The sequence below is a fragment of the Orycteropus afer genome, unplaced genomic scaffold (assembly GCF_000298275.1).
Source record: "Orycteropus afer afer isolate SDZICR_OR568_19922 unplaced genomic scaffold, OryAfe1.0 scaffold00571, whole genome shotgun sequence".
Taxonomy (NCBI): Eukaryota; Metazoa; Chordata; class Mammalia; order Tubulidentata; family Orycteropodidae; genus Orycteropus; species Orycteropus afer.
The window spans coordinates 895435-908951 of NW_006922158.1; the positions used below are offsets into that span (position 1 = coordinate 895435).

Genomic DNA, 13517 nt, shown 5'->3' on the forward strand with positions numbered 1-13517 from the left:
CCCGCTTTCTATTAGTAAGATTGAAATTGAAATAAGCCCGATGCTAGTGGATGAATTTGTCACTTTCCTTGAAACTGGTGAGCCCCCAAAAAATTAAACAGCGATAGGAAAATACTGCCATTGTCTGTTGAGAAGTCGATGGCATTTCAAGGCAAGAATGAATATATGGAAGAAGAGACTGTTTCTTCTTTACTAACAAAAGGGAAAGCCTGGAAGTGAATGATATGGGTATACTGAAGAAGAAAAAAAAAAAAAAAAAAAAACCTTTACGTAACTTTTTTTGCCGGGAGAGAAGACTACGAAGCACATTTTCCAGGAAGTGTGGGCTGCAACGATTATGCGCTCTTAACTAATCCTGAGTAAGGTGGCCACTTTGACAGTCTTCTCATGCTGCCTCTGCCACCTTCTCGACCAGAAGATATCATTTCAACTCTAACAAAGCATGATCGAAACTTATAGTCAACCTTCTCCTCGGTCTGTGACCACTGGACCTCCCGTCAGTATGAAAATTTTCATGTATTTACTTACTATTTTTCTTATCACCCAGATGATTGGGTCAGCACTTTTTGCTGTGTATCTTCACAGAAGGTTGGACAAGGTAAGATGAACCATAAGCCTTTATTAACTAAATTTGGGGGGTTCTTATTGATTTGCTGTTTCTTGGGTTCAGTTCTATCTAAATGATGGGAAATGGTAGAAACCCAAATAGATGAATGGTCTTGTGGCATAATATTGTTTGTCTAGTCAGGAGTGTTCCATATTCGTGTTTCTGGCTAAGAGCTTGGGCTCTGGAGGCAGACTACCTGGGTTCTAATCTTATCTCTGTTCCTACCAGCTTGGTGATTGCAGGCAAGTTATGTTACATTTCTATGCCTCAATTTCCACATCTGAGAAATTGGCATGAAATGGTACCCACCTCATAGATTAAATTAATTTAACCATATAAAGTACTTAGAACAATGTCTGCACATAGTTAGTACAGGGTAGGCATTAGCTATAATTGTTTGCTAAAGTCTTGCTTAAAAAGGATTTTTTTAAAGAGACACTGCATTTTCTTTTAAATTTCCAGTTAGGGAGGAAAAACAATTTCCTAGCACTTCAGATTAGCATAGACATGGATAAGTCCCAGAATTTGCCGTCTTTTAGTAAAAGTGGCTCTTCTCCGTGCAATTCTTCAAATGTTGCTTGGAGTTGCAAGCTGTTCAGTTGCCCTCCAAGATGTTTTAAATTATTAAACGGTTAGAGTCCAGCAATGGAAGAGTAGATAGCTTAGCAGGTTGCTTTGCGCTCTTAGAAAAGATAACCTTTAGGATTTGTCCTGCTTCCATGTGTTTGTCCACTTACACTGGGGGGCATTGTTGGATGTGGTGACAAAACATCAATCATGGGTGAACAGGAGACATCTTGATCAGTTATCAGCTGTTCCAAGAACTCTGGATGTGGGCATTGGGGGGGGGGCAGCATCCGGATGACTGCATTTTCTTAGGGATGTTCGGGTGTCCTGCATTGAGATTTAAAAAAAAAAAAAAAAAATCAAACCCATTGCTGTTGAGTCGAATTCCATCTCACAGTGACCTATAGGGCAGGACAGAACTGTCTCACAGGGTTTCCAAGGATGTCATCTTTACAGAGCAGATTGCCACATCTTTCTCCCACAAAGTAGCTGGTGGATTTGAACTGCCAACTTTTAAGCCAGCAGCAGATTGCTTAACCACTGTGTCACTAGGGCTCCTTTGCATTGGGATATAGACCTGGAAACAAGGCCATGGGGTTTTCTGTCAGGATAAGGTGACAGTGAAGTTTTATGCAGATTTTAGATTTCCTTGCTGAGAAAAGAGAGAGGCTTTGGGTCTAGTTGTTTATTTGTTTGTTTTTGGTCTGGTGGTCTCTGCCAATCAAAAGCCTGGGCATCGTTCTAGCCTCTAAAGGGGAGAGATTGACCTGAGGAGACAAATTTCCCAGAGCCCTGAGGTGTGCTCTCAGAGATAATGAAAACCACCCACTAATTGCATTTTGTTTTGAATCTAAAAATCTGATATTAAAACAAGAAAATGATACAGAATTTGTTGATTATACATGTGAATTCCATACATTTAATTGTTCAAAGACATTGGAAAATAAAATATCTTGTTAGCTTTCAGGACAATAGATGGTTTCTTTTTTTTTTAAAAAAAAAAAAAAGCAAACGTTTTCTATACATAGTAAAGGGAAAGAAAGAGTGAGTGATGTAATTAGAACTTAAATTAATTGACACACATTGCAAATTAACTTCTGTTTACCAAGCACTGCATTACAAACATTACAATAAAGTGGCCAAATTAGTTCAGCAGAAAAGTATTTTATAGGATGTGGATAAAATGACCAATTATTCCCGGAGCACCAGAAGATACGACAATTACAGAATACTGCTGCTATGTTGCTTGCAGAATATATGGACACACTGAGATACAGTTTTATTGGATCTAAAGGGATTTCTACCTAGAGCTTTAGATATGATGACACTTTAATTGATGGCTTTTTGGGATTTTTAAAAAGTGGCCAAGAACAATTATGCAATATAACCTGTGACTTCCCATGTCTAAGCCTGAAATTCTCCTGGGCCAGAGAAGTGGATGTGCAGACACACACCATTAGCGGCATTCTCCTTCTGAATGACATGTCTCATGTCTCTGTTATTTCACAAATAGATAGAAGATGAAAGGAATCTTCATGAAGATTATGTGTTCATGAAAATGATACAGAGATGCACCAAAGGAGAGGGGTCCTTATCCTTACTGAACTGTGAAGAAATTAGAAGCCAGTTCGGAGGCTTCGTCAAGGTAAGGAGCGCAGTTGTTGGTAAACGTGTTATATTGAAAAGTTCTACTGCATTTGCTAGGTTGGCAAACTGAAATCTGACCGTGCAAAAGTTCAAACATTTGTAATATGTGTATGTGTGTGTGTGTATATATATGCTTGTGTTTTTGGTATATATCTATATAGCCAAAATGCTATGTTAAAAGGGAAAGGAAAGTTGAAAGTAGGCACATTAATACTTGATAAGAACAAAAAGGCTTCCACAGGCATCATTCACACACACACACACACACACACACACACACACACACACGCAGCCGTCTCTGGGCAAAGTTATAAAGCATGCCCAGCTTGCTTTTTGTATTTCTTTGACTCCCCACCCAGACCTCTATGCCTTCTCACTGTGGACCCCATTTCCCAAGGAAGCAATAACCATTGGCCACTGCAGCGTTGGCAGGCCATGAGTTAAGGTTTTGTCTTCATTGGGAGTCCTAGGGACTCCTGAAGACTGATAAGCTTTAACATATAAAGCAACACTTCTCTGATGATGGATTTTCAGGAGCCATGAAAGTGAGAATTTTTTTTTCTTTTATTATGGGGAGGGGCGCAGGGAACAGGTGGACTTTCTCAGTTCTGCTCACATCAGACCCTACATGATACCCCTTGCTCATGAAGCCAGACCCTTCTAGGGCCAACCGTGACTTGAGGCAGAGCAGGCTCAAAGCCTCCCAGCACAACAGACTGGTATCCAGCCCAAAGTCCTTGCAGTGGTTGTGGCCCATAATGAGTTCTAAAACAAGAATGTTGTAGAACCTTTTCTGAAGATACACCCACAACATCCACTACCTTATCGCAGACATGGGCTCTCATGTCTCTTTCTCCTGAGGCAGAAATTTGAGAATTCTTTTAGACCTTTTGCTCTCAGAACACTGAATCAAACACCCTTGGCCCTCAGCTCCCTTTGGGGTTGTGTCCAGGAGGTAGTACTCCACATCTAAGAGAGCTCTGTACCAGAGTAAGGAGTTAGTTCTCCGGTTGTAATTGTCCTATTGGGGAAAACAAACTAACAAATAAAGTCCAAACTATGGCTTTACAATGAGTGACGTTGGGGAGTGGATAACAGACAGGAAGTTGGTGATCGCAGGTGGACTGAGTGGCCGGAGGACTTTGTATAAACCAACCGGAGTTAGTTCTCACATGGGGACTGTGTGTAATTTAACCCAGGCGTGAAGGGCTTTAGAACTCACACCAGAGCTCATTCCTCTCCTCCTATATTGTCGCTCATGTGTAATTGAGCCCAGAGAAGACTCTAAGAGGTTATACCTGAGTCACCTCTGGGGATCAGAATGCAGCTCAAAGCTGCTGCTGGTTCTCAGGTTCTTTACATTAATCTAGGTTGTAGATGAAGACCTCTAACCATTATTTGCAATGCTTGGCTTGCCAACCTTGGCAAATATTTGAGTTTCTCTGGTTCTTTGAGGATTCTGCGAGCTCTGGTGGTTTAGCCTAAGGCATTTGACTGCTAAGCAGAAGGCTGGTGGTTCAAACCCACCAGCCACTCCTCAGAAGGAAGACTGGGCAATCTACTTCCATAGTGTTACTGCCTTGGAAACCCAAGGAGGGGTTGCTGTGAGTCAGATCCAACTCAACGGCAGTGAGTTTGGTTTTTGTTTTGTTTTGTTTTATTTTGTTTAGGGTTCTGGTCAATATGACAGAGTATTAAGAGGCATTGTATATTTAAAAGTGAATAAAACTCTTGTCACAAGAACAGTTGATAATACAAATAGCATATTGAATGTGTGTTCTGTGTGACCTTGAGCAAATGACTTCACCTCTCTGGGCCTCAGTTTTCCCAGTTATGAAATGAGAGGGTTGAAATTATCTGTGAGGGGACTGCAAGCTCTGACATTGTGTAATTATGTGAACTGCATTAAGTTCTCTCCGCTGGCAGTGAGAACAGTTGTTGGGTTTTTTCCTCCCTCTCTCTTTCTTACTGAGGGCTTGACAGTTGAACTGCAAATTTTTCATGTCTTCATTTCATGTCGGAGACGTAAAACTTACAGAATCAGCTACTCAGAACCAGAGAAGGGAAAACAGCTGGGTCGGACACCCTGCTTAAGCTGGTATAAAAATAGTGACAGCTCCAAAGTTTCATATTCTACAAGGGTCGACCTTTTCAGACACGTCACCTTGCCGCTAGTGCAGTGTGTATGGAAGCTCGTTGAGTGCATCTGTACCCGTGAGACACACGAGGGTTACATACAAAGTCCTCCGGCCACCCAGTCCACCTGCGATCACCGACTTCCTGTCTGTTATCCACTCCACAGCGTTGCTCATTCTAAAGCCATAGTTTGGACTTTATTTGTTGGTTTGTTTTCCCCAATAGGACAATTACAGGATAACCCCAGACTGGATTTTTATTTTCTTACCAAATGATAGCTGTGTTTCTTTCTGAGCAATGGAGTTTGAAATTTGGGGCTTCCAATCATAGGGCTTAAAGGGGATTTTAGAAATCATCAAATTCAATTCTCAATCCAGAACTTCAGTCTCCTCCCCTCTGTCCCTACCAAGGAGTCATCCAATCTCCATTTGAACACTCTAGTGACAAGAAGGGAGCTCTGGTGGCATAGTGCCTAATGCATTTGACTGCTAACCAGAAGGCTAGCAGTTTAAACCCACCAGCTACTCCTCGGAAGGAAGCTAGGCAATCTACTTCTGTAGAGATACCACCTCAGAAACCCAAGGAGGGGTCGCTATGAGTCAGAGCCAAGTCGATGGCCGTGTGTTTAGCTTTTTTTTTTTTTTGGTTTGGTTTGTTTTTTGGGTTAGTGACAAGAAAACCATTATCTCTTGAGGCAGGGAGCACAGAACTGCCAATTTGGGAGGAAGATGGGACTCGGGGATTATGTTAGGGGACGCAGAGACAGCAGTTTTCATAGTGCAATCTCACACCAAGATTCACTACCCACCCACCACCTGTCACAATGATCAGTCCCGTGATTACCTGTCCACCAATGCCTGGGATCCCCTTGATAGGTAGGGTCAAAGCATTTCCTTTTGTGATGAAAGGTAAACATGTCTGTACCTGCTACCTAGAGCTCCCACTAACAGAGAAATCATGAATCCCAGATTTTTCTGAGGCCAACTTTTAAAAATCTTTCAGTTCAGGTAGGGAGTGGAGCAAGGGGACGGAAGGCCAGGGAAATGTGGCTGGGGGAAAGTTCACAGAAAGGCAAAGTTGGGTGCATACAAGACAGCTTTGCTGACTTCACATTTTCATCTGAGCCAGGCCCTGACACCAATGCACCCACCCAGCCTAGAAGTATCTCAACCTTGATCATCACACTCCATTTTTCAAAAATACACGAAATAGTCATTTGCTTACTTATCTCGCAAACATTTTCCTGCGGCCGCATTTTCAACGTGCGGCGCTTCAGCTCAAATGGAAAGTTGAGATGCGGCCATGTGAGCATTTGGAGGCGCAAGCTCCCCTTTGTGCTCTTGCCATCTGGCAACTGAGCTGAGCCTACAACGATACACTCAACAGGAACCACCAAAGTTCCTTCTAGACGAGGAACAAAAAGGAAAGCTCCTGAGGACAATTGGTTCCAGCAATGGGAAGGAGCACAAGGCCTTTGATTATCTGAACACTTGAAACTACTACTGCCTTCCTCCCTTCAGATCAGAACACAGAGTGATAGAGAGAGCTGAGCTTCGCCTCTGAATGTGACCTAGCAGTTTCTCTTCTTGGCTTCAGCCTCAGACTCCTCGGGGAACCTCATTCTCCGGAGTCTCTAGTTACTGTGAAGTCAGCTCCAACTCCTGGCAACCCTTGCGGCAGAGCTCCACAGGGTTTTCAATGGCTCAATTTGTAGAGATCAGCAGGCTTTTCTCCCAAGGCAGCTCTGGGTGGATTGCAGATGCAATCCTCCAACCTTTCGGATAGCAGCTACGCAGCCAAACGCATTAACCATTTGCACCACCTCATTCCGGTCCATTAAGACATCCAGGGCTTTGATTCAGTGTTTAAATGGCAGCAGTAGCCTTCATTACCTTCTAACCTGTGTTGAGGACAATTCCTGTTAGTGTCTTTAAGTACCTCTAGCCTTCCTTCAGTCATAGAGTGAGAAGAAACCCCTTAAAAAATGTTGCAGTTGCCTTTGAACATCAGCAGCATTGGGAGACAACCTGTGTTTTCTAAATGCTGATTGTTCTACATAAATATGGGCCACTCAGGGCAACCAGCAACAAGAGAATCTCTTCAGCTCATTAACAGGAACAAGAACATTAAAAAAAAAAAAGGTCAGAAGGCCTTTTTATAATCTAGGATTTCTCTCCCAAGATCAAACTAACTATTTCCTTTTCCTAAGAGATTTTAGACCAATTTTATCCTAATAAATACAGCACAATGCTTTATGCTTAATAATATCCATATACCAGTCCCAGGGTAGAAGCATCCCCCCATCCAGTATTATTTGTCAATACCTGTCAAAGCCAGGGAGGCTGGGGTCACAGGAGGGGCCAGTATCATAGCCTCTGATCTGCAGAAAGCACTGGAATGAAGATAGTAAGGCCAGATTCTGCTTCCGGATTCACTGCTGGGCTTTCTGGGCTGTCAACTCATCTGGTGTTATGAAATTAATGACAGGACCTGAGTCTATATGACAATCCTCAGCAGAAACAGAGTAATGACAGATGCCAAATGGAGAACTGTTCTCATAGCAGAGCCCCTGCCCAACTGATCTTTTGCAATGATTCTCATTTTAGGATATAGTGCTAAATGAAGAGGCAAAGAAGAAAGAAAAAACTTTTGAAATGCAAAGAGGTAGGTTGCTATTTACCAACTTCTATGAATGCTTACAAACGAAAAGGAGATTTAGGTTGATTATATTAAATAGCCCAGTGTTGAATCTGGAAACTTGTAGCTCTGGGGGAAAAAAAAAAAAAAAAAAACAGGAGCTCAATGGTCAAAATGACACCTTCTCTGGTCCTTGTGGTTTGGAAAGGATTCGTGTATACATGTTTATGAGGAAGGCTTTGCTCCTTTAATGTTGACAATACCAAGTACAAAGAAATTCCATTATTTGTAATACTTTAATCAAAGTAACCATACAGCCTGGGACCACCTAAGGTGGATAAGATGACAGGAAAGCCATAGTGGCATTCATTTGCCCAATGATAACAGTTGGTCATGAGGAACAGTGGCCAGGTGGAGCCTCTGAGATCAAGGAATGATTCCTATGACAGTATTCTTGATTCTCTTCTTGAGATCCTGGAATCCCAGACATCTCATAGTGGGAAGGGACCTGGATCATTCTCAAATCCAGCACCATTCCTGGAGCACAAGTCTTCTTCCCAATAGCACTTATTGCCCAACCTCAGATGGAAGTTGTCTAGGGATGAGGCACCTTCTACCTCATAAGGCAGCCTGGTCCATCTATGGATAGCTCTAATGATGGTAGTAAGATTACTATACTGCCAAGAGGAGTCTATTCTTCTCTTGAGCCAAAAGGTACCTACCTGAAATCTCCACTTGCTGGATCTCATTCTGCTCTTTGGGCCCGTATCAATCCAAGTATCATTCCTCTCCTCCACAGCAGCTGCCCAGGTACTTAAGACAGTAATCACAGCCCCCAGAGGCTTTTCTTTCCCAGACTAAACATCCCCAAAATCTTCCACTGTTCCTCCTACGACACTTTCCAAACTCTTCCTCTCCTAATTGTCTCTACTTCTGGACACACTAACTTTTTCCTCTCCTTCTTAGAATATAGTGCTCTGAACCAAACACACTATTTCCCGAAGTAAACTTAGCAGCAGAGTATGGGGAACGTAGAGTAGTGGTCAAGGAGGTGTTGGTAGAGAGATTGTTATCTCATGGAGCTGGTGTACATGATGCTATGGCTTGTGTAAATTAGCACATATACACAGAGCTATAGATACCGCTTGTGAGGCAAAGAGAGCACTCAGAGCTTGCCTTAACTATTGGCCTGGAAGCTACAGGGTCGTCTGATTTCCACGAATATTTTGCTTTTAAAATGAGTGACTGTAAGATATGTTGAGTGGTAACATGTTGTCTGTTAATTACCATGAAATCTGAGGAAACAGTTAATGGGAAGGCTGCCTAGCAGTCTTCAGTAAAATGATAGACTTAACCAACTGGTAATTTATGTTATATGATTTAACTCAACATTTATAACGTGCCTACAAAGTGCCCAGCACTAGGCTTATAACTGGAGGAAAAAAAAAACAACAAACTTCCACACGTCTCTGCCGTTTGGAATATTGGCACATCTAATTACAGGAGCAAAGCTTTGACATGAGAAACAGAGAAAGATACAGTAGTTTGACCATTCTAGTAGTCAGACACTAGAAGGATCTTACTAGCTGAGTGTGTAGACATGACGTTGGGGCCACCAAGACTTTCAGTGTTTGGGAGTTGTTCCTAAAAGCCAGATTCATGATATATTGAAGGAAGACCAGTGTTTTTGGGTTGTGTCAATCTACATGAAATAGAATTAAGTACTGAACAACTATTAAGAACATAGGGTCAATGGCAACACCCAATTAAATTGTTAAGATTTGTTAGAAATCAACTTTTCCCTCAGTGGGAGGGATTCCAGACCATTTTCTCATCCCTTTCATGAAGCCTATTCAGGCACAGTCTCTATTACATGGTCAGACTGGACCAAATAGTTCTGTGGGCAGTTTTGTGTTATTTTGGCCTGACAGGTTGCTTTTGGTTTCATTTCAGGTGATCAGGAGCCTCAAATTGCAGCCCATGTCATAAGTGATGCCAGTAGTAAAACAGCATCTGGTAAGTCCATGGCATTCTGAGCATCAGTCACCCAAGGGAAAGTGCTGGGGTATGGAAGCAATTCAGCTTAGGCTCCTCTCTTCCTCTGGGCCCCAATTTACAAACCAACCCATACACCTCACATGTGATCCCCTTTGTCTTCAAAATGAGTTTAAATGTCCAGATGGGAGTTGGAGGGACAGAAGGAAGAGGGAAGTAGTCTCCACATCCTGATTATGTTCTTGCTCAATGACTGATTCTAAGTGATGAGTTACTGGGTGGAGAGACTATTATTCTGACAGCATCGAAGAAATAGCAGGTAGTGACTGGAAGCATCCCTCCTCCCGAACTCTCCTCACCACGTGTAAATGAGTCTCTGGGGTATTTCCTGCCATCTGTCAATCCCTGTATGATTAACCCCAACCTCCTTGGGGCCAGCCTCAGGGAAATTAAAGGTAAAATCATTCTGCAAAGATCAATAGGTGCCAGGACATTGGATTTTCCAATGAAGTAACAACTGATGACATACTGTGATCTTTTCAAGTCTGAACCATTTTCTTTCCGTACATGTTCTGCCATCATTCTAGCCTTTAGATTTTTCCCCCCAAAATCCGTACCTTGCAATAGTTGTGCTGGAGAATGTGTTGCATCTGATAAATGCATACATGCTAGCATAAAATCCCCCATCAACATAAAGGCAGTCTGAGAGCATGAGTATCTTTGAAAATTCAGCAGAGTGCTCTGGGATGGAATTCTAATGAAAGAAAGAGAGAACACGAGATCACCTCATCTCAGAGGTCATTCGGGTTTCTCAGTGGGTGTAATATATGCAAAGCCAGCATGGAATGCAAGAGCACTGGATAGGGAGTTTTGGCATACTGGGGTCCAAGAACCGTGGCCACCACTTGCTGGGTGACCTTGAGCAAGTCCCTTTTCTTACACAACAGATTCCTGTCTTGCCTACTTTACAGGGTTGCTCTGAATAGCAAATCAGCCCTAATGTGGAAGAAAGTTAAGCTGTCAAGTGTTGTACCAATGTAAGGTGTCACCGCTTAGCGTACTTCACTGTGGTTTATATGTCAAAAGAATGGCATGAAGACTTTCACTAGTATCAGTTATACCTATGACATTTAATAATTCTGTGAAGTACCTTTTTCTCAGAAAATACACTTATGGGAAAACATTATGACTATATTGGCACGTCCAAGGCCATCCACGTGGCACCTTCTCATTTGGATTGGATGACAGCAACAAAGAAACCTCCAATAATAGCTTTCTACTGATCTTTGTTCATCTGTATCCGAATCCAGTTTTTCTTACTTTTGGATTTATTTCATGGGGCTCATGTTCTCCCAAAAGGCCCTTGGTTGATATTGGTCCTGGAATATTTTACAGTTTGCATCACAGAAAGTCTGCAGGGCATCAGGTGGGAAGATAATAATATTTCCATCCCCTCTCTGCATCAACCCCAAACTTCTCATTCTTATCTTGTCATGCTGTTACAGACTGCACCTTCCTTCCTCAGCAAGGACTAAACTTAACCGGACTTTCTGAAAGACAGGGCTCCTACTCCTTTATTCTCCATCACATGGTTCAAAAGTGAAAAGTTGGGGGCTGATTTCTATGTCAGGCATTTCAGATGTCTCCTTATTCCTAAAGAAGCTCTGGTGGCATAGTGCCTAAGGCATTTGACTGCTAACCAGAAGGCTGGAGGTTCAAACCCACCAGCCACTCCTCGGAAGGAAGATGGGGCAACCGACTTCCATAGTGATACTGCCTTGGAAACCCAACAGGGGTCGCTATGAGTCAGATCCAACTCGAAGGCAGTGATTTTGGGTTTTTGTTTTTGCCTTATCCCTAAAGGAATAAGGTAAGATCTTACACCATGATAAGCCTAAGACCACCCAGTGGAAATGAAAAAAAAAAAATGGCTCAGGGAAGGATCTGCATCAGTACACTTTCACTTCTCCCCACCCCCACCCCACCTCAGTAGACCTCTGTGGGAGCTGAGATTTGAAATCGGGTGCACACACCACTTTGAACCCACTCACCATCTCAGCCGAGAAAATGGCACACTGTTGGTGGGTACTCGGCCTAGCCACAAGAATACAGGTACTTTCAAGTTGATGGCGCCCACTACAATGGTAGATCAAAACACAGCGTGAAATGACAGGTTTATTTTCATACTTCCTTGCCTAATTTTAGTCGTTGCTGTGGGAGGCAGGTCGAATTTGCAACGGCATGACCGCTAGGAAGAAATGGGGTCTTTCCTTCTCTCTATGCTGACAACTCCTTGACTTTAGAAAATTCAAGGCAAGGTGCTGATTTCATATTAGCAAGGATTTTGTCAGAATAATTTGGCATTTGTAATTTATAGTGAGGAGTTTTGAAATCATTGGCACTTTCTTAAATTCAAGGGCGAATTGGCTTTAAGAATTCTTGGTGGGAGCTAGAAATTCATGGGACTCTATGCTTTTTTATGCAATCTTCTCCACAAATCTTTGAGATAGGCTTGAATATTAGCTCATGTTGCAGATAATGAAGAGTCTCTGGGAGGTGCAAATGCTTAAGCACTCAGCTACTAACCACAGTGTCGGTGGTTTGAATCCACCCAGATACACCTCGGAGGAAAGGTCTGGTAATCTTCTTCCCAAACATTTGCCACTGAAAACCCTAAGGAGGGCAGTTCTACTCTGAAATACATGGGGTTACCATGAGTCAGAATCAACCCGATGGCATTTGGCTTGCTTTTTGTTTTTGTTTTTCCTGGTATGGATGGGGAACTGAGACTCAGGGAGATTTAGTGATTTGCCCAAGCTTAAATGAAGCCTAGAGTAGAACCAGGTTCCATCTGACTCTAGAGCCCATGCTGATATGTGAGCCATAGTTCTTCTCTAGATCCTGAGGGCCAGCAGAGTCTTGAGGAATCCCCGATGCCCAGATCTTCCATCTGTATAATGGAGCCAGTGTCCCATATGGAACTATATTTTCTACTAGAATGTGAACCATGATATGCGTCACCTCACCACAAATTTTTCCCTTCTCCATTACAGTTCTACAGTGGGCTGAAAAAGGATATTACACCATGAGCACCAAGTTGGTAGAACTCAAATATAAGAAGCAGCTGACCGTTCAAAGACAAGGACTCTATTATGTCTATGCTCAAATCACCTTCTGTTCCAATCGGGAAGCTTCGGGACAAATGCCATTTATAGCCAGCCTCTGCCTGAGGTCCCCGAGTGACTCCGAGAGAATCTTACTCAGGGCAGCAAATACCCACAGTTCCTCCAAACCTTGCGGGCAACAATCCATCCACTTAGGAGGAGTATTTGAACTGCAATCAGGTGCTTCGGTATTTGTCAATGTGACTGATCCAAGCCAAGTGAGCCACGGGACTGGCTTCACGTCTTTTGGCCTACTCAAACTCTGAACAGTGGAACCTCTCGGACTGTGGCTGAGCTGATGCGGGTAGTCTTCATAATACAGCAAAGCAGTTAAGACCACCCCCCTGTTGAACTGCCTATTTATAACCCTACGATCCTCCTCATGGAGAACTATTTATTATGCACCCGAGGCATATAGGGCTGTAATAAGTGAATTACAGGGCAGGGAAAACCAAAACAGGCCCTGCTCCTAAGAGCTTATATTTGGAAGCAGAAACCCTACTGATACAGACATCTAGGGTCATAAGAAAAGTGAAAGTCATCGTGCACAGAATGAAAGCTGAGCAAACAGCAGATAATTTGCCACATTTAGTTTTGTTTCTTTTGTGTGCAATGTCTTCCAGTGGATCAAGTATTTGGCCAGTGGAGATGTGGAAGGCTCAGCTCATGTTCAATTATGGTTGACTTTGGGACACTGTGGCCCTGATAGAGGGAACCAGGTCCTAGAAAGTCCAACACAATGGAGAACTGAAAAACACTGGTTC

The 13517-nt window shown here is 42.8% G+C and overlaps 1 protein-coding gene across 1 annotated transcript; it reads left to right on the forward strand.

Moving 5' to 3' along the window:
- The first annotated feature begins 442 nt into the window (after nucleotides 1-442).
- Nucleotides 443-13019, forward strand: CD40LG (CD40 ligand). The gene is made up of 5 exons (XM_007956004.2): nucleotides 443-598; nucleotides 2688-2819; nucleotides 7564-7621; nucleotides 9548-9610; nucleotides 12643-13019. The coding sequence occupies exons 1-5, from the start codon at nucleotides 443-445 to the stop codon at nucleotides 13017-13019; spliced, it is 786 nt and encodes a 261-aa protein (XP_007954195.1).
- The last annotated feature ends 498 nt before the right edge of the window (nucleotides 13020-13517 follow it).